Raw genomic sequence first — 22,137 nt, forward strand, 5'->3', positions numbered from 1 at the left:
TGTACCAGAAGCCCTAACAAAATAGTGTATGCAATGAATTAGTCTGTTTCATGACTGCCTCTTTTGCTTTTCTAGTTGACTCTGGCGTGGACGCATTGGCAGTGTTTATGGCAAGCAGCAGCACGACGGACGTTGTGAACCGCAACAGCCCTGCCACCCCACCCAACACGCTCAACCTGCGCTCCTCTCACAATGAACTTCTGAATGCAGAGATTAGGCACACAGAGACCAAGAACACCACTCCTCCAAAGTGCAGGAAAAAATATGCGCTGACTAACATTCAGACAGCCATGGGTCTTTCCGATCCAGCAGCGCAGCCCCTTCTGGGGAACAGCTCTGCCAATATAAAGCTGGTAAAGAATGGAGAAAACCAGCTCAGGAAAGCTGCTGAGCAGGGACAGCAAGATCCCAACAAAAACCTCCCTACCACTGCAGGCATAAACGTAACTTCTGAGAAGTTTGAAGGCAAAGAGCCGATCCCGCAGGATTCCTCTGGCTGTGAAATACTACCCTCGCAGCCAAGGAGGACCAAGAGCTTCCTGAATTACTATGCAGATCTAGAGACATCTGCTAGAGAGCTAGAGCAGAGTTTTGTTACGATGGAAGATAAATCTGCACAAAGCAACAGCCAGGCATCTACCATTATTGTCAATGGGGAAGGCCTGCCCCGGAAACAAAACAAGCCATCAAGCCCAGAGGATGGCCAAGTTGCCGCAGTGTCATCAAGCCCTGAGACTAAGAAAGACCACCCAAAAACAGGGGCCAAAACAGATTGTGCCCTCCATAGGATTCAAAACCTGGCCCCAAGTGATGAGGACTCCAGCTGGACTACGCTGTCCCAGGACAGCGCCTCGCCGAGCTCGCCTGATGAAACAGGTACGCAAGTAAAGGCTGCTCACAGCCACTGGTCTAGAAACATGTTGCTTCACTCTTCTCAGCTGGTGGCTAGAAGGAGAGATGTGATTTAGTGGTGCTTTAGTGGTGGGGAAGCTGCTTTAGGAAAGGCACCAGCAAATGCTACAGACAGGATCCTACAAATAGGCTAACTGCACCTTTTCTAGTTTTTAAATAATTGTTCTTCACTAATCAGTGGGTGCATGTTGTGAGAAGTGCATGATTACCTGGAGATGCTAAACTACTGATAGCTGCCTGCACACAACAGACTTTTCTGAGCAATGATTTTTATGTTCAGCGGAGATTTTTACTTTTCTAATACAAAACTCTGAGTGTCCCCCCTTTGCCCCCAGTCATTTGATGGAATTCTTTTATTTTTAAAGAAGGCCTCCCAAACCTTGGGTCATTTAATGTCTCTGTTTTGGGTTTTTTTGTGCAACAGTTCCATATAGTAATTCAGAAGCTGAAACCATGGCAGTTTGTATTTGCAAGCCTGGACAAATTATTTATCTGAGCAATAGTGATGACTTCTGCACTCGCTCTGCTTTGATGTACAGCATATCTGTATTATTCTTAAAACTCTAGAGATCTCATTTATTCCAGTTAATGGACTCTATATACTGACTTGGGTATAAAGCAAGTGATAAAGGTGTGTGGGGCTAAACAAGCTCGTCATACATTGTTTGTGTTTTAAGTGGTTTCGTTATTACAGCACACAAATTATATATTGTTTGGAGGCTACAGCAATCTAAATCCACGTAACATGTCAGTTGTGCATGATTACGACAATAGCGAGTTATTTGAATGTGTAGGGAGCTTCAAAATCACACCCAGAAGAACTCTGTGACATATAATGAATCTTCTGATCTTTTTTTTCGTATATAACAAACCTTTGCTGTTAAAAGGGAAAATTTTCAGGAAGTCACCTCTTCACATGCAAATGAAAAAGTTTTCAGTTTACTAAAATTGCTATTTGGGTTAATGCTGTTTCTTGGGATACTTGATATATGTGGTATCACTGGTAGCATCAACAGGAGGCATTTAGATAGCTTAATGCTGAGCTGTATTGTACTTGACCCAGGTTTGGCAATGAGAAGCTGTGGGTAGAAAATTTACATTTACTGAAAGCTAGCTAGTTTAGTAACCACTGTGGAAATAAAGGGAAACTTCAGCTGCTGAGTATGGGGAGTTTCCATGTTAAACAAAAAAAAAAATAAATTAGAAATTAAAAATAGCAATTCATAAAACCCTTAGAGTTCACCTCTCTTCTAAGGCAGAATAAAGGGCTTTTTTAAAGTATCTCTACCTTCACCATACCAGCAACTAATATCTGACAAACAGGCAGTTACAGAAAAGATGGCCAGATACCCAAGTTCAGTCTCTATAAGGAAAGAGTTTCAAAACCAGCCCTAGAAAACCTCAGAATTGTCTTTCAAGAGCAAAGTTGCAGAGAGGTTTTTTTCTTATCCCTGCGGTCACTGAGTACTGAATAGGACATAGGACCTGTTATACTGGGTTGGATCAGTGATTTTAAGATGCCTGTGTAAGTATTCATGGACTCTAAGAACATCCAACATCCAACTTCTGCAGTTTGCAGACATCCATCTCTTAGGATTATTGACTACTTTGAGTTTACCTCCACTCCGATAAAAATGTTGCATTGTTTCCAGTTTCCTTAAAAAATGAACTAACAATTGATACGATAGAAGAGAGCTCAAGAAGTCAAATGTAGAGTTGCCAAGGATGCCAGGATGACTCATAACTTTTACAAGTATCTCCACACTGACTCATTTAGAGGCAAATTTTCTAGTTGTCCTTAGGTTCTCCAGCCTTCTAGATTTTAGTAGTGTGCCATCCCTAGGCAAGTTCATGTATCTCCAAGGATGTTTGAAGGGCAATACAATAAGATGTGAAAAAGAAGTTGAGTAAATGAACTGAACTTTCTTTTCTGAGGCAAGTGTCGAGAACAGTTAAGTGTTTTGCATGGTAATAACCTGTGCCTTTTCCATCTCTTTCCCAAGAGTTACCTGAGTTACTGTGGTGCCAGCTGGCAAGCATTCACCTCTCACTGTGCCAGGTGAAGCTACAGGAGTTACCTCAATTGCCAAAATATTGGGTGCTACAGCAGTGGGTAGAGTTGGAGGTGCTGAAGGAAATAGAGTAGCACTTGCTGCTTGCTGAACTCCACTTGCACCTTTCTGCCGTGCTTGTGACAGAGAAGCAGTTTCCCAGAAGCAGAAAATACATCCAGTATGTTTGTTAGTGGTGGTTGACCAAAAACCTGAGACATTCCCAGGGAGCCATATCTAGCCCCTCTGAGGCCACAGAGTAGATGTGAGCCCCCACGTTTAGGAATAGGCAAGAAGAAGAAGCCTCAGAAAGCTAGGACTGGTGGTATCTTGGCTCTCTTGTGATTGTTTGATACGGTTTTAAACCTCCCTTCAGTGGACATGTTGCCCCAACGGGCTTGTGCCATCTGTTCCAGAGGCATGTGATGCTTTCCTGTGGTAGGTCTTTCCAGTTTTCTTAGTGTAGTCTTTCATTCCTTGTTGTTTCTGTGTGCCAGCATGGGTGAAGGGAAGCCCTCCTGACTCGGGGAGTTACAGAGGGAGCCCTGGTGGCGCCCATCCTAGTGATCCAAGATTTTGAGTGCGGTTAGGGCTTCTCGCTGCCACTGCATCTGCATTAGAGGAGAACATTGCATGGGGTCTATGCAGCGCAGTGCTCTCCAACCCTTCCTCCAATAATAAATGTTAGGGACCAAAGGGAGAAACGTACCTGGAAGAAAAATCTGCAAAAGTTAGACAGTTTTAGTCATATGACTCTTTGGATAGCAGGGGTGAGGAAAGACAACAGTTTTGAGAACAGTCCATTAAAGAGTGTTTTTAAAGTCCATTAAAGAGTCCATTAACTGTTTCCAGCAGTTACGTGGAAAAGTGCTAATTTTCAATCCAGAGATTATATTTTCCACTTTAGGATGCATAGGAATATGGAAGAAATACTGTTTTCCTGAGAGGACACTGTTTAAAATAGCAGTGTACTTCTGTCAGGGCTTCTGAATTGTTTTGTCCTTCTCTTCCCTCTGTTAATAGAATTCTTTATTCAAATACTGGAAAACTGAATGTTGCTTTGTGGGGGCTTTTGTTTGTTTTGTTTTGAAGTGTTTTGGAGGTATGTAATTCAAAGGCCCTGGAAAAATTTGCATTTGCACTGGGGATGCTTCATTGTTTAGACAAAATCCTCCTGAACTTTCCTTAGGGCAGGATACTTTTACTTGTGGTCTAATGAAAAGGTATTTTCAAGAGGCTTGACTTTCTCTGAATGAGCTCAACCCAATTTAAAGATGCCAAATGGCTGGTTATTAAACAAACCAGCTAATGTTAATGTTGCTGATCTGTAATGTGGCTAAACAAATATAATAGAGCCCATTAACAACAGGGGCACCAAACACCACAAGCACAGTGCAGTGTAAGAACTGTGTTTTGAGGAAACTTCTTTCTCCTCCAAAGAAATTATGTGTATCTGCTTCTTGAGAAGGACTATATTGATGTCAACTTTCAGAGAATTTTATGAGCACTTATAGCTCTCTAACCTTTTTTTCTGAGATTCAGTGCTTCAAAAATGAATTTGAGAAGCAGAAAAGACTTGTAGACAGCAGAGCACTAGAATGTTATCAAGATGCTTAGCATGTGTCAAGCCCTAATGGGTTTCAGGCAGCAGTTCCTACAGGCAGGCAGGGGCTTGCCACTGGAGCTGGCTGACACCCAGGACCCTCCCCAGACAACCAAGCTTGCCTTTCTTGGCCTCAGGCACTGCATCTTCTCCAGGATCTACTGCACTGATCCAGCTCATCTCTTGTTTGGAGAGTCTTGTGGGTAACCAAACACCAGCTCCAGATGTCTTTGAAACTGCAGGTGGCCTACAACTGGTTTTAAATCATGGGGGATGCTTTCTCCTCCTCTTTCAAGAGAATTTTCTTAGTCTAGCTTTCAAAGTAAACACATCATATTTTATTACACCAGCTACCTGTTCTTTCTCTGTCTCTATGTATTCATCAGTTTCACCTACATTTTAGGAATCTCTGTGGTGTGAACAGCAGGAGCCAAGCACATCCCCAGACTTAGGGGAGGATGTGGGTGATGCTAGTGCCATTGTCTGTTTGTGGGAGGCTTTTTCCCCCTTTGGTGAAGCTCACCGGAACACCTCTAAAACACAGGCATATTTCTTAAACATTTTTGCTTCCTGTTTTGTCTTTATTTGAACACCACCACCCTCCTTCCAGAGCATGGGGTAGACCCACAATTAGGAAGGTCCCTGAGATGTGGGACTCTCGGTGTTAGAGAGCTGTAGGTTTTCTTATTCTGGGACAGTCATCCTCCCTGCTCACTTCAGAGCTGTGGGTGACTGTGCAGGCACAGCAGCCTCCTCTGCTCCCCGGTTCCTCAGCCTTTGGCTCACCCAGTGCCTTGTTTCTCCCTTGTTGAAAACATTATTCAAAGGGGAATCAAAAGTACAAGTCTTCTCTTTTTTGGGGTGTGCCACCACTACATGCAACTACCATATACCAATACCTGCCTGCTGCTAGTCTCCAAGCAAATCCAGGAGGGCAGTTTAATAGCCAGTTACGAATAATCAAGTTCAACCCAGTAGAGAAATGGCAGCAGTGAGTCTGGCTCTGGGGGATCAGGAGTGTCACTCTTTTAAATAGAGCCTGGTATTCTGAAATAACAGTCATTTAGGTAGAATATCCCTCTAATACAGTAAAACTTACAGCAAATCATAAACAAGTCAGATTTATACTGATGGTCAGCTCCTCCTCTGATTTTAACCAGCATCTTTGGCAAAATTATAATGGATGTCCTCTTAAGAAGGCAGTTTTTCCTTTGCAGTATCTATCCGTTATAGACAGCAAAATAATAAGTATGGTATTTACTGCAGAATATGTTTTCTGTGTTCCTGATTATGGAAAAAAGATACATGTTAGCAGAAACACATTCAGTTACACTGTGGACAAACCCTACAATACTAGAAAAAGAATATATTATCACCTGTACAATTGTAAGGTTTTAGGTAAACATCAATTTTCAGATTTTGGGGAAAGAAGGCTCTGGTTCACACCTGCTATGCATCTTATGGCCTGTCAGCTTTTAATATTGAGCTGTTTTTTTAGTCCTGCATGTTACTGATAACCGTGTATCAAGAACAGTGCATGTTTTATAGTCTTGGACTCCACCATTTACTGACTGCTTATGAAATAGGAAAGGTGGCTGCTGCTGTATATCCCCAGTGTAGGTAACATTCTGTATATGGAATAACTAACTGCATGTGTATCTTTCTTTTAGCTATCCCTATAAGAGGACTTCAGGGAAGAAAAAGTAAGCCAGTTTAAAATAAAGAAAACCTAAAAGGCCACACGGTTACACCATGTTCACAGTTGCTGTCAGCATTCAAAGTCTACTGGTAGAAGGCCACAAAATAAATTGTACTTGATAGTAAATTGAACTTGAAAGATGACTCTCTCAAGTACATGCTGCTATCATTTCCACAGGGAGACCACTTGTTGCGTTTGGACAGTCAGGTTGGTTTTGCCCACCCTTTGGTTTGTAGTGGAGCTACCTAAATCTGTATCTTGGATCCTCGGATAAGTGCTCTGACTTTAAACCGGAATTTCTACAGGAAGGAGCAGGGAGCAGCACCCTTTTGAATTGGGATATTTAGTAAAAATAGGTGTGAAAAGTGAATTAACGTGTCCACAGTCAGGAATGGCAGGATAGATGTTTTATACAATTGTGATTAGCATACTCTCCCAAGCTCTGTTTGCAGTTACACTTTCCAGCATATGTTGTATGGTCACGCTTTAGTTTCATACTTACTGTTTACCAAAAAGATAAAGAACGATTCTTTATTTCATCAGAGCCATTCATTTTCTAGGGAGGGCTTGGTTCAACTGCCTGCCTGGTGTCCTTTGAGATGCCTGCTGGTGTCCAAGACAGGCAGCAGACAGGAGGTAAGAATGAGGACTTGTGTTCTGGAGGAGCAACTATAGGCTAAGCGTGATGCACATCAAGTAACACTCACAAATGAATTAACCAGCTGCATAGAGCCTGCAACATCTACCCTGCGGAAACTAAAGTTGTTCCTTTTCTGGGTCTGGCTTTGTCTTAAAAATCACTCCTTGGTTAATCTCCGCTATATTGTGCCTAAAGGGTCTAGGGTGGTTTGTCATATTTCCAAACACAGCTTTTTCCCAGTGTGACATCTGTCCTTGGGTGCTCTGAGTTCAAAGACACTTGCCTTCTAGTGGCTGTGCTTTGACTACCAGAGCATTTCTGTGCCTAGCTTAGTACTTTGGCTAAAACAGTGTCAAATGTGGTCTTTTCCTAACTGAAATAGCTTTGTTAATTTTGATGTTAACCATTTGGGTTGCTGGCCACTGGTCAGGAGCTTAACAAGCTAGTTTATTTTGCCCTTGATGCTTCCTCTCTTGCTCTGTGCTTGTCTTCTCAAGGACATTTTCTTTGCTAGCATAGTGGAGTATGTAATTCCTAATCTGGGCAAAATCAGAGGGCTGCTTCTGTGTTACAGTCAAGTGGAAGGCTCCTCTGAACATCTGTAGGGAAAGGTCAAGTTTCAGAAATAGTGAATAGCTTAATTGTGTCTGGTACTTACCTTGACAAACTACTTTTGGAAGCTTTTTAAGCTTCTGTGTTTTTCAGTGGTGGTTGGGTGTCATTCTGAATTTTGCATGTCCGCTCTGAGATTGCATGAGTCTGGCTGAAAAAGCTCTTCTGCACCTAGCATTGTATGTTTTTAAAGGTCTCTCCTGATACCATGGAAACAGTTCAGGTCCAGTCAGATGCAGGACCAAGCAAAGAGGAAAGGAAGGCAAACCACGTAAGGGAAAAGAGAGAAGGTAATGGGGAAAAGTCAGGGTCCCATCCTCTTTCAGAAGGATGATAAGGCAGGAGGTTGCACAGAAAAAAAACCATCATCAACTCATGTCAGGCTAACTGCCCCCCTTAAAAACAGAAAGTTCCTGTTTCATAAAGCTGTACAAGTAATAATAATGACCAAAATCGATCCAGTAAATCTCTGCCTCAGCACTTCTGAATGCTGCATAGAACTTGGGCCAAACTTCAACCCACCTGACTGATACTTTGAAATGGGTATAGAAATCTCTGGGGAAGGAAAGGAAAAAGCAGTGTTACCTTTGGGAGGACTCTTAATCTGCAGGCCCTGTTCATTAAGGCAGGCTGGGAACAGGTACATTCTGCTAGGTGGAAGCTCTTTGCAGCCTTGTTGAGTGCTTGCTTGTCGTCTTCTGTGCTCCTGTATCTTAGCTGGGGGAGGTGTGGTACAGAAACGGTGTTGCTGCTCAGCAAAATGAGCCTCTGGTCTTTACAGTGCCCCTGAGCTTGTGGAGGATCTCACAGCTGCTGGGGTAGCAGCAATTCACCTAGGTGTATGCCAGTGCGGGTGGCTGGTACAGGTTTGGGAGTCCCCTGCTTAGAAGTGATCTCTGCCTCTCTGCTGCTAATCTTCTGCAGAGGGGAAAACCCAAGCCTGGGCTGGGGCAGTTGTTTCTCTGAGCATCTGCAGCATCGGGTTCCCTGAGCAGTGGGTGAGCTTGTCACTGGCAGTAGGAAGCAAATGGAAGATAACTGCCCTGGTATATTTGCACTTGCAGACGCTTCTTTTACTCTCCCTAGGTTAGCAGCTTCTTTAGACCCCAGAGTCTTAATGTACTGGTTCCTCAAATGGTTAACTCTTACACAAATCAACTTTAGCTGATTGAAATTTAATTCTGCTTTAATTAACAACATGGGATTGGCTGAATTGAGGTTATGGGTCTCTTGAGTCACAACTCTGCTACTGCAAGCTGTGGCATTAAACACACAGAAACCCACAGCATGTGCCACCAAGACATGGACTAGATGGTGCTGCAGGCAGCCTTGGGTTCCTTGCTGCTGCAGCAGGAGACTGTGTGTGGATTCAGGGTAGTACCATGCCATCTCCATGGGCCAGGAGAGGTCTGGTATGATGGGATATGGCATACTGCAGAGACCTTGCTCTGAACTTAGTGCTTACATGAGAGTGTATGTATGGTCCCTGCCTTAAGGGACATGAAGCCTTTTTTAAGCAATCCCATGAAAGCACATATATTTGCCATTAAGGCTCAATTGCTTCATTTTGAGATGTATGGAGCCCCTGGGTACTCAGCATTAGGTTGTAAATGTCCAATATCAGGATGCCACAGAGCTCAAGGTAATGACATTAAGTGGGTTTCTTGCAGTGCCTGAGATCTGGATTTCTAAAGGCTAGCAGTGCGTGTCCTTTGGTTTGCGTAGTAGATTTATCCGTGATACTTCAATGATGACAAATCCTTGGGGGAAGAGGGGGAGGACAGCCCTAAATGTGAAGCATATATTTTTGCTCCCTGCTTGTAGGGTCTCTGGGGCATTTCGATCCATTTTTATATCGTGTTGCATTACAGGGATTGTTTTTAACTGCTGTTTGTTATGTTGATCATCTTATATGTACATCATTTGATACACTGGACTAATTTATTACCTAGTATAATTTTCATGCGAAATCCTTGCAGTAGTCAGTCTCAGAACTCTTCATGAAACTGTTTCTTAATGAAACTATTTTCTTCTTAAACAGTGACATAATTTAATATCAACAGAACTTTTTCCTATTATTTTGGTTTTACTTGCTTTTGAATTGGGATTCTGCAGTGCTAAATTTAAATATGGAATGCTTCAGTGTTCACTCAGAGATAGTTGCAGTGCACTGAAAGTATAGTAGCACTGTCATAATACTCAAGTAGGAGTTGTAGGTCTGTAGAGCATGTTTTTGTTTGCACGTAACTAATAAAATACTCTAAGGTTATGGCTTCTTTTACTTTTTAGAAGTGGATTTTTGGTTCTTTCCTGAACTGAGAAGTTTTTGGTAAGGAACAAAGGAACCCATCCCTCCTGCCCTTCTCAAAATGAAAGCCAAAATGCACAACTCAGATTGGCCACATTAATTTTTAAATTGGCATACATTCTCATTCAGACTGTAATTTAATTTTACTAATACTCTGCAAGAAAAAGACAGTCAGGTTACCCTGGTCATTTTGGCTGACATGATTCTTGGCTTTGCTTAAATTATTGATTATAGTGAGGGGAGGGACTTTGCGATGAGAACAGCGCTCTCACTAATAGAAGTCTTTCACTAAATCAATTTCTACCACTCCTGCAATGCACCGTCAGGGAGTCGAGGTTAGCAGCGTTAAGGAGAATTTTGTCTTCAAAGAGTGGATCTTTGCCATATGTTTTTTAAGTCTTTTTGTGTTTATGCAGGCAGCTAAGGAGAAAAAAATAACATAAATATATTTCTAGGAGTTGATTTGCAGGGCGAGGAGGTGTTCTGGTCCAAAGTTGAGCTGATTAAATCTTGATGTGATTGATATCTAAAGGCTTGTGAGCTGAAAGTACTGTTTCAAAAGCTTGTCTCCTGAGCAGAGTCAGTCAGAAAATACATCAATGTCTTGCAAGCTGAAATCAATTCAGTAGAGAATGCACTGTTATGCACACACTGCTGTAATTCCTGTGTAGCCATCTCTCTCATTTTTTCTTGGCTTATTAGAAAAAGCAGTCATTTATGTGGTCAACATGTAGTGTTTCCTCTGTTACATCTACCGGCAGTTGAATGGGGACAGCTTTTCTTTTCTCCCACTAAAGCACCATTCTTCATTAGACTAAGTGTCTGTTTAAACATATCAGTGTATTTTCCCATTTTTGAGTTGGAGATGCTACAGAGACGGAGAGTATGAAGCTGTTGGGGCATGTATATTGCAAACTTAAAGGATGCTGGTAGCAGACCAGTACACACTGAACTATATGGGAGCGTCTAGTAACTGTAAGTAGCACTTCTGTTTTACTTCTTAGTAGTTCTGGTTGGCAATGCCACTTAGCTCTGGATATTGAATATAAATTATTTTATCTGCTTGTAAAAATTCTGCTCAGTGGAAAATCAGCTGGTATCTAGCAGCTTCAGTTGCAGAGTGCATGGTGTGCAGTTAATACTGTAAAGGTATCTTTCTGAATGCTCATCATTTCAGTAGTGAATTGACAAGTGATGTTTTAGACTTCTGATCCATAGCCCTTGAATGTTTTTACATAGGTTTAAAATACATTATGAACTGGACTTCTAGTTTCTCCTTCACACGTCAGAGATTTCTCCTCTGGGATTGCTTTATTTTCCTCACAGTCAAAGGGAAGAAAAAAGTTGTCTAACGTAAGATCAGTACCCCTAGTCGTTCCCTGAAGTTCAAGGTGAAGCAACTTCTGATGTAGTGCCTAGGGCTTTGGTGTTTAGAAATGTAAGGTGGTTTATAGCCAGTATTTGACTGGGACCTGTCAAAGATTGGTGACTAGTACCTTGGACAGTGGTGGGTTTTGTTCATTTTGCCAGCCCTAAATCAAGCAATTTGGCCAGGTCGGAAAAACAATCTTTTGTCAGAAAGCTGGTTCACACAAGCCTGTACACAACCTTTTGCCTTCGTCTGTGGAATTGTAATTAAATAGCATAACTGTATTTGCTCCCTACAAAAACGAACTAATAACAAGAAACAGTGATCTGGTTTGGCCTTTGTAAAATTGTTTGAAATTTAGTTCAACAGTTTTGTATGCAAGCCAGCATCATATGTCATGCTCTGTAGCTATAGCAGACTTTCGAGATAATATTTGGTGCTAAACTCAAATTACCTTATTTTCTTTTGTGCTTAACTAAACCAGAATAGTGAGTCTCCTTTTTTTTTGCCACTGGAGCCTGTCAGTAGGTTGATTTAGGAACTTTGTTACTACATTGCTTTCTGTGGTTAATTGTACTGAAACGTAACCAACATTTTCCTAACAAAGAGATCAGCAAAGCAGGAAGGTAACATCAGAAAAACAGATTTTGGGGCTCAGCTGCCACTGGCATAGAATAGGAAGTTTATTTGATTTTTCATACAGGATTGTTTTTTGCACTAAAATGGGTGTGTTGGGCATTGTAAAAATTATATTGCCTCCAAGTATTCAGGGTACATACTAGGAAGTAAGGCCCTTTTGCAACTATCAGTGTGAATGTGTGATCATTAACAGAATATCCTTTTTCTGTATTTCTCTTATAGAATCATAGAATCGTACGTCATGTCATAATGTCATGACATAATAGAATCACATCATGTCATAATTGAATTCTCACTTTTGTAACTTTGAGATTTCTGTAAATTTATCAAGTGTGCTTCCTTCTATGTGTTTGACCAACTTATTTTTTATTTTAACCTTTCTTTTTATGTATACAACATACGCTTTACTGTAGGTGAGGGAGTATATCTAGCATTTGCATACTAGGTCTCTCTTATTTTCTTCTGCTAAACCACTGCATCTGCACACAGGGCAAGTGGACAGACTGAGCACTGAAAGCAGGAAGGCTCTTCAGAAGGAAGGGGAGGGAGTTTGCAGTTGTTGCTCTTTTTTATTATTCACATACTTCTTTTACATCTTTAATTACACAAGAATGCTTATCATGCATTTATAAAGGCTGTAATATAGTGCTGATGAATAGGAATAAATGTTCCCATTTACACCAGAAACCAATTAAAAGCTATAGAAAAAAGATATAATTTTTTCTTGAAACAAATACGTCTTGACCCCAAGCAGGAATATAGAATGTGTCTGCAAAAACAAGAGCCAATTTTAGGTCAGTGTTTATCTTTCAGGGGTTTAATTCTAATTTTTTCAGCTTTTTTTTTTTTTTTGGAGGGGGGACGTGTTGTAGTGAGACTTTTCTTTGGTTTATTTTGGTTTTGTTTTTTAATGGACAAGCTGCGATTTTCTCATGATTCCAGGAGCTGGGATTTCAAAAGCACCAGCTAACACAAGACACAATATAAAATTATAAAAATTTCTGTCAAAAATGCTGAAAACAAGGATAAGTTCACAGGAGGAGCTTTTCATTTCTCTGGTGTTTTAGAAGTAAACTTTTGAAAGGAATGAGCCTTACAGCTTGAATTCTGCAAGGATGTACAAACCTACTACATCATTTGGTAATACACTGAAGGTCATCTGGTGGGACGTGCTTTGTTATTTTATAACTTCCTGATGGGTAAGGTGGTGGTCAAAGTTAAGAAGAGAGAGAAAGCTCTCTTTATTTTCTCTTCCTGTTAACGTTACTGCAAAAGGGTCAGCCTGAAGGCCACCAGACCAAGTTATTTTGACTTAGTTATTTTTCTTTTGGCTTATCACTTTACAGATGCTGTGTCAGGATTGTATGTTATACTGGCCATAGTCTTTCATCTGGCCTAATTCTGTTTTCAGAAGGTGGCAGGATTCACTGAGAACTTGTTACGAGTGCAGAAACAGTGAATTTCTAACTAGTATCTTGTATCCAGTATATTGCTGTCATCTCTTCTTTCGATTTCTGAATTTTTCTGGAATGCAAATAATACATGGGAAGCAAGACTATAAACATTTACTGACATAAGAGCTCTTTTGAACTGGAATAGTTGTCATATGTGAAAGCCTGTAGTTTAAGAGGTGTTAATTACCTCTTGAGCAGTTGGCTTTGTGGTGATCACTAGATGGCATCTGCTTTTAGTTACTACTCTTTGCGGTAGTTTGAATATGTTCCCCTTAATCATAAAGATATTTAAGCCTGACATGTATTTGCCTATAAAGAAACTTTTATCTATTAGATGGCTCTGTACAATTTTTAGTATAAAAGTCATAACATCTTCCTGTTAGGTACACGTTAATATAAAATTGAAGGTGACAGATGTGTACAGATAGTAATATTTAGTCGCATAACTCTTGTATTTCTGTTATATGAGGTGGTTATGTATCTCAGGATAGCAAACTGTGTACCTTTGTAGTAAGGAGAGCAAATTTATTGTGGATTTTTCTTCTGAAAATAGTTATCTCCCTTAGAAGAGGCTTGGATGTATCATAGAATCATAGAACGGTTTAGGTTTGAAAGGACCTGAAGATTGTCTGGTTCCAACCCCCCTGCCATGGGCAGGGATGCCTCACACTAGGCCATGTCGCCTTGAACACTGCCAGGGATGGAGTGTTCGTTCCATCCACTTCTGCCACTTTGTTGGGTAGCCTGTTTCAGTGCCTCACTGCCCTCACATTAAAGAACTTCTTCCTTATATCTAATCTGAATTTATCAGATTGAGGGTTCTCTTATCAGATGTGGCTTTTTAATCTGACCCAGTATAATTGTTGTGGTTACTTTGATAAAAGTCTTCTGACAGTGTTGTCAGTTCCATTATTTCCAATGCAAACTAATATACTGACTGGAAGCTAGAGCTCGCTTTACAGGAGCTGGATTACAGTTCCATTTTGTACATCACCATATAGTACCTCAACTTGTAAGAGCGGTGTATCGAGCAGACCTTAGGCTCATGTAGCTCTTTAGAGGTTGCCTCTGACAGTGGTCAGCACCAGAAACTTAAGGCAGCAATAAAAGCAAAAACCAGGGCTAGAATAAAGTGGTTCTCCGTTATCGTATCTTCTTCACTTTCAGCAATTGTTGGGTTTAGGGCTTTCAGACTCGGTATGTCATTCATGTTATTTTCTTTAATTGCTCTTTATAGACTTTTCTAACATGATTTTTAAAAGTCATTTTTAGCCTTATTTATATTTCTGGCATCCACAACATCCTGTGAGCATGAGCTCTGTAATTTAATGATGTCTTGTATGAAAAAGTATTTCCTTTTCTTATAAAATTGCTCTCCAATAATTTCATTAGGTGCCCATTGCTCTTCTGTTATAGGAAGCAGTAAATAACAGTGAATGATAATTTCCTTTCCATCCTTGCCTTCTTCCCGCCATTCATGATTTTACAGATTTCTGTGACAACCTTCCCTCCTCCCTGTCATTCCTTTTCCAAGCTCAGGAGTGCTACTATGCTCAATGTCTCTGCCTGCGGAAGAATTTTATCTTTGTCTTTTCTAGTTCTGCTACCTTGAATTTTATAATAGGGCATACGGAAGTGCACGTGCTAGTCCTCTGATAGTTCAACTCTGAAGCAGTAGGCATGAGGATTTTTGTCTTGATTCTAGTTCCTAACATAAAACCTTTGCAACTGCCAGTGAGTACCAAGCTACTGCTTTCAAAGTATTTTGTGACCTCGATCCTTCCAGAGTGCCAAAAGGTAATTAATTACCTGCCATTGTGCGTGAGGACTGTGAGTAGCAGATCAGAAGAGTAATAGTAAAAGAACTTTAATAAAAAGCAGGAAGTAGGTAACTGTGGTGAAGGAAACTCTAAAATGAAGGCTGTGCATTAGAAAAACAACTCTTGAAGCCACGCGTGTCCTAATCCCGTAAGATCTGTTTGCAGTCTTTTGGGATTTTTGCACAGCAACAAAGCTAAATATAAATCCAGAAAGGGAAGTCTTCTCATCCTATGTAACTGTGGTTTTCCTGCTTCCCAAGACCACCTGCAGCCCTTTGGCATGTCTGCACATTGTCAGGTTTTCACCAAAGATTGAACGTTCTTTTCAGCTGGGAGAAGAACCATGCTGTTGCTTGTGCATCTCTTGTTTTACTGTTTGTGACAACTTGTGATGGCCAACAGCTGTGTCATTTCCATAGTGCTAATAGATCTCAGTGGCTTGTGGTGCATCATATACTGGAGATCTTTTGTGTATTGTTCTACAACGCTTTGGCATCCTTGCATTCTTACCAAGAAGCTGCATGATTAGAGGGAGATTCTAGCTCAGGTTTCGCAGTAAAGGATATGCAGCTTTAAGGAGAGTTTGCCCTCAAGTTTTTAAAGCGAGTAGCTGTTTTGCTAATATACTTTGCATTGAAGGCAGTGCTGGTTGCAAGTGAAATTCTGTTGTGGTTCTGCAGAACCATAAAATGAATCCCTCCCTTTTTCTCTTTCAGGTATTTGTTCAGTATAGGACTCTAGTTCTGCTGTGTTAGGTTTGTTTCTGGCTCCTGTTTGCTAAGTTAGGTTTACCAGGATTATCGATGCCACAATTACTTTTCTGAATTTTCTTCTAATTCATGTTAGTTATTATGCCAGTTATACCATTTCTATCTCCTTAAATGGAGATTTCAGAACCTAACTTCAGTTATGTTTATAAATACATACCTTTGAAAAATAAACAGAAAGTTTTAGTGCCAGAGTGCCATAATGTAGATACGAGAATCAAAATAATGATATTTCTAACGCTAGGTGGATGCTTTCAAAGGTGATTAACATCTCTGAGTTTGCTTAATACCAAAAGCTATCTGGATAGTATGAGTAAAGATTAAGTAGAAAGCTTATACCAGTGTAGTGATGCGAAATACTTAAATAGACTTCTGGGCTACAAGAGCCCACTGTGCACTAACAGCAGGCTTTCCTCTTCTCTTGGGGGTGAAATACAGCCAGCTCCCCTGATGCTTCCACCTGCTGTCAGAAACCGCTGTTCATAAAGCCTTCCTGTTGTAGATAGTATACATTGTGTTTCATATATGGCTCTGTGCATTGTGCAGGAGAAGTTCAATTGAAGCAATATTACTTTTGAAAAGGTTAACATTGTGGGGGTTTTGTGTTGAGTTTTTTTGGGTGGGGTGAAGTCTCAAAGCTTGGAGTCTGGAAAGTGGAGCTGAGTTCATGTTACAAGGCCTCAACACAGCCTTTAGCTGCCTGAGCTTCTCCCTTAACATCTTTCTCTGCAGGCAGACTGTAGGCCTTGAGGGCAAATGCATTGCTTCCTCTGCTTGTGCAGTATTTCATGTTTATGCACCTCTAATGGCTCCTCCATTCCCTTCAGTACTGTAGCAACATGAATATGGAGGTGGGGAAACATTAGGTCTTTGGATACTACGTTGGGGGGGGGGGGGGGGGCAGGAAGGCTTTCTGTTTGTTCTCCAATACGCATTTGACTTTAAAGTGGCAAACCAATCCATTATATAGATCATTAAAAGTAACATTCTGCTTTTCATTGATAGTACTATACTAACTAGATTTGGTAGGATGGGGTGGGAATTGCTTTTTTGCCACATCAGGAAGAGTGGCCCTTCGTGTGGGATGGAAGGGGCTCTGGCAGGTGGACACACTGGAGAGCTGCAGCTGGTGTGTGTCTGTGCACCTTGATCTTGTGTTTGAGTGCAGGGGTGTGCACAGATCTGGGGAGCATGCAGAGGTCTGGCCATGACTCTGATCAAGCTATTTAACGCATCTCAGACCTGTCCTACCTCTGCCTGCCTTTGTTAGAAACAGGGGTTGCTCTCTTCTGCCTCACCAGGTTGATGTGAAGATAAAGTCCTTGTTTTCATGGTGTCGTACAGCATCTGCCAATATCGAGCAGTGGATTTGAGGGATCAGCAGAGCTTGCATCTGAGATGGGAAATGGCTATTCTTACAGGTTTTGCTTTTTCTTGAAGCAAAACATTTAATTTCAGAGAGTAACTCCATTGTAATTCAATTTTATGTTTTGTTTTCATTGAATCATTAAATTCAGAAGAAGTTTTTTCTAATGTGTTTACATAGTGCTGTAAATGAAGCTGTCAGACAAAAGCGCTTTAGTCAAACCACCATTTGAATTGTATGTCTGTGCCACTGGACGCTTCGCTGTTCTAATTAGCCGGTCATATGCACAAAACCCTCTAATGAACATTTCTGCAAAATTTCAGACTGTATCAATATATTTATGCACTATGTTCTCCAGAGAAGTACAGTCCTTCCTTTCTGTACATTGTTCTCTCCTGAAGCCTACTGATTTCATCATATTTTGGATGAAGAAAATTGTCATTTGCCTAGTACCTGACTTTTTATGGAAACTGCTTCTTTTTTTTCCTGCAGTTGCTATTCTAAAGCAAGAACAGAACAGTGACTGCTGGTCAGTCAGATTCCTTCTTCCATGCTCTATTTTACTATTTTTGTCATTCTGATTGAAGAGGCATTTACTAATGTCACCAAATTTAAACTGTTGAGCCTCTTTCTATTCCTTGGTTGAAACAAATCAGATTAAAAGTTTGTAGTCCAAGCCTGTTGCCATTCTTTAGTATCAGGACTTGGTGGGAAGTGTATTATAGTGAAATAAGGGAATAAGATATCTCCATCTGTTTTTGGTGGTATGTGTCAAGTTAAGTAGCACCCGCTATTAACAAAGGTCTAAGGGAGATGAGACCCACTTGTGCTGCAGCCAGTCCCTGTATAACAGAGAATTACAGATCAGGAGATTCTGAACTCTCTAATGTTTGATGCTTGTAAAACAGAATTTTACTTGGAAAGAAAGCATTATAGTGCAACAGTTCTTGTGTGGAGAGTTAAGGCTGTTGAGGTGACCATACTGCTGTATGCCATACGTTGGTACAGCATCTCCTTGCGCTCTGCAGGCATCTTACTTCTTTAAGTCAGAAGGATATCTGTGTTTAACTGCTTTCTGTGTCAGCATTTATAGACTGAGTCTTTGTTTTGTGTGATTATTGCTGATTGTTTGTTGCGAGAAATGAAATAGTTAATGGTCTCTTCTGTGGATGGTTTGACATTAAGATATCGATTCACTTTGAACAGACAGGAGAATCAGGCTCTTTATTTTAGTGGAGAAATACATAAATTCAGAACTGCCACCAAAGTGATTTTTCCCTGTTTTTTTGCCAAATGATAGCTGCTGTTGCTGAGACAGATAAATTTTGTGGATCTAAGGATAACGCATGTGCAGGTTGCTTTTCCTGCTGAGCTGTGCAGTGTGTGTGCTGGTGTGACAGTGCATGTGCAGGCTTTGTTGTGTGAGTCCAGCAGTCCCTTGGCTGAGATGGACATTTAATTTTATTTCTGCTGACCAGACAACTCTCCCCCTAAAACAATACAAAGTAGTTAAATAGGGTAAGAACTCGGAACGCAAGATCGTATGCTGCAGTCCTGTTCTCTGTGGGGAAAGGCATGGGAAGAAGAGATGCTATGTCAAAGAGTATTAGAAAAGCAGGTGCAGGTTGCTGCTGGCCTCTTTTAGCCCTGAAATGTAACTCACAGGACCATTTTTAGTGACTTGTTAATGAGCTGGATAAATTATTTGTTGCTCAGAGTCCTCCTTGGTGAGGAGGTCCTTTAGGGCACAATCCTACAATATGCAGTTGCAGTGGATTTAGACCAAGTTAGAGGTACACTCTGCTCTGTGTTTTTATTATTATCTGGTATTATTTTTAAGGAAAAGCTTTTGCCATCTAGTGGAAAGAACAGAGAACTAGCGTTTCAGATAAGCAAGAAACCAATTAATACTGCCTCTCTGGAACTTGGGCTTGGCCAGTATGCTTTGAATGCCTTTGTGGTGGTTCACTCCCCCCACCGGCAGGATGGAGAGGAGAATCTGAAGGGCAAAAGTGAGAAAGACTCGTTAATCAAGATAAAGACAGCTTAATAAGTGAAGAAAAAAAAATCGTATCTAAAAAAGTGGTGCAAACTCAATCACTGACCACGACCCGTCAGCAAACCAATGCACAGACATTCTGTCTGGGGGCAGAGTGGGAAATCGAGAAGGTCATGGCCTGGAACAGGTTGCCCAGGGGGGTTGTGGAGTCTCCTACACTGGAGATATTCAAGGCCCGCCTGGACAAGTTCCTGTGTGATGTACTGTAGGTTACCCTGCTCTTGCAGGGGGGTTGGACTAGATGATCTTTTTAGGTCCCTTCCAACCCTTGGGATTCTGTGATTCTGTGCAAGCACTGCTCATCAATAGCTATACTACTGGTGTTTTTTCAATGCTTTTCGTGGTCACAGATGTATAACACAGCACCTTAGAGGCTGCTATGAAGAAAATTTAACTTCAGCCAGCCCCAGTACAGCCTTTTGGTTGCCCAGCTCTTCTAAGTGTTAATCAGCCCCCTAATGAAGAGATGGAGATCTTGTCACACAGTGAAGTTTTGCAGGAGCTGTAGGAGGTGCCTCCACTCCAGCACTTTCAGGGAGCAGTTCACCAGCCTTTGCTCCAGCTGAGGTGGTCCTTCCTCCATGTCTGCCGTTTCATATTGCTGCTGCTGCTCCACCTGGCAAAAGAGCTCCCCTTTTCCAGGTGGGGCAGGTCTTCCCAGAAGACTGGCTTCTCCCTGGTCCACAGCTTCTGCTACGACAGCCCAGTTATTCAGGTTGCCTCCAAAGCCTTCCTTCCTTCCTTTGCTGGACTCTGGTTTTGTGGATGGATGGTTTTGGTTGATGAACAGGCTAGTCCTCTTGTTCTTACCTATTTTTGGCCTATTTTCCAGGAAGAAACACATGAACCTTTCCTCACGGTCTTCCTCTGGTACTTTTCTCTGTTGTTGCTGCTGCTATTAGTATGAACTCCTGTAAACGCAAGCTGTGGTGCTAGTTTCTCACAGCTTCAGCTCTGGACCTTGGGCTGTATTGCCCCATAGCAGACACTTTGTGGAGCCCTGAAATTCTCCCACTTAAGCAGGAAGGGTAGTACCATCCTGAATACTTGTCCAGGGCATTAACAGTTCTGAGCTTCTCTCCTGAAGCCACTTGCCCTTGATTTTCTTTGGTTATTGTGCTAGAACTTCGGTCCTTTATGGCAACAGCTTGGGGTTTGGTGGTTGAAAGGGAGAAGAAGCCAGGACATCAAAACAAGTGGTTTTAATGGTGTGGGGTTTTTTTCCTGAATGTTGACAAATCTGCTTTCTTCTCTCTTCCTTAGGATTAGTCATCTCTGCTTGATTGCCTTGTGTGCCTGTAGTAACTCATGATTTATACAGCAGGATGAAGGTCACAACACATGAAAAAAATAGTACAGGTGATTCATCCCAGGCTTCCTTAGGGTTTTTAAGAAGTCGGTGTCTTCTGATTATGGTTTATGTTACAGTTGATCAAAATGTCAATTCTTTTTGGCGCAGATTGCGTCTGATTACCTTTATGCCTGTAAATCCCATGTTTCAGCACATTTTCCTGGAACCTGTTTGAGAATGTTCCTCTCCCTGAATGGATGCGGCTGGTTCAGCGATTCTGCAAGGAGGACGACAGGGTTGTCATGACAACCAGTTGCATGCTGTGAGGAGAGATGATGACAAATGACCGGCTTCTGGCTGTTCATCACTGTGTTGTGTAATGTTCCCCAAATTAGACAGGCTTGCCTGAGTTATAATCACTTGTCCTAGTGGCTTGCATTTTTGCTGCATTTGTTTCTGAGAGAGCATTTGTGCTTCTTGCAGCAATGCTTAGGCAAGGCTACCTGGTGACTGTCGTTGCTGTGAATTATGGGAGTAGGTGGTACCATAGATTACACTGTAGTGTGTGCAAAGGGAGGAGAAAATTTGTCTTTGCATTCTTTTTTCTTTTTTCTCTTTTTTTAAACCTGAGGAGGTTAAGTTTGCACATTGAATCATAGAATCATAATAAATGGGATTAAAATATTCAAGGCCTGTGTTCTTTTTGTTGTGCTGTTTAATAGAAATGCTCCTTTAATTTGGTTAATGCCTTCATTCATTCACTCGTCTTCCCCTCCCTTCCAATGCCTGCCTTGATCTTCAGTGTGTATAGGGTGGGGGAAGAATATGCTTCCTTTAGGATCACATCCTGGATCTGCTGAAGTCACTGGCATCTTCTCATAAAGACTTTAACATTTCTGTGTCTTTCTTTTCCTTTGGTTTTGCTTTATTTAGGCCCAGAAGACAGAAGGAAAACATTTTTTTTTCAAGATTTTGGAAGTTATGAAGAACTAAAACCAGTTTTCCCCATTCCTTTCCTTTTTAGTAAAACCTATTTATCCTCCTGTTTTCCCAGTTCCTTTCTTGTGGTTCCTCTCATGTGCCCAAAAGGACGGCATCTGTAACAGTACGTAATATTGTGGGCTAGTTCTTTCATATGCTTCATCCCAGTACCAAAGACAGCCATCAGATTTTAAGCTAGTAGTTTCCCATTGCTGCCCAAACACTAGGACAGCACGTTGTTAGATCCTGTCACCATCCCATTCTTTGCAATATTTGACATGGGAAGCTTTGGTGCAGCTCTTCTAGTTACAAACAAGGCACTTTTCAGCTTGAATTCTTTCATTTACACTGTGTCTCTACTACCAGAATGTGAGCAGTGGGAAGGCCAGAGATTCAGAAGTGGATTTATAGGTTTATTATTTACCAGATTATTTTTCTGGATTTGGAAACCTCTGAAAGTGTTCCTTTTTGGACCGTTGTGCTTTCAGCCTGGATACTGAACACTCCTTTGTCAGTTAACTGTGGAAATACACTTTTGTGACAGTTGTAGATAATCAAAGTCTGGA

The 22,137-nt window shown here is 41.3% G+C and overlaps 1 protein-coding gene across 16 annotated transcripts in view; it reads left to right on the forward strand.

The window, feature by feature from the left end:
* Positions 1-22,137, forward strand: part of APBB2 (amyloid beta precursor protein binding family B member 2) — a 196,075-nt gene that overhangs the window by 97,217 nt on the left and 76,721 nt on the right. For all 16 annotated transcript variants that reach the window (XM_065698327.1, XM_065698349.1, XM_065698311.1 and 13 more), the window contains one exon: positions 76-876. In XM_065698327.1, the coding sequence (XP_065554399.1) occupies positions 76-876 (801 nt within the window). The remainder of the gene's footprint in view (positions 1-75; positions 877-22,137) is intronic.

Source organism: Lathamus discolor, chromosome 1 (assembly GCF_037157495.1).
Source record: "Lathamus discolor isolate bLatDis1 chromosome 1, bLatDis1.hap1, whole genome shotgun sequence".
In the NCBI taxonomy this organism is placed as follows: Eukaryota; Metazoa; Chordata; class Aves; order Psittaciformes; family Psittacidae; genus Lathamus; species Lathamus discolor.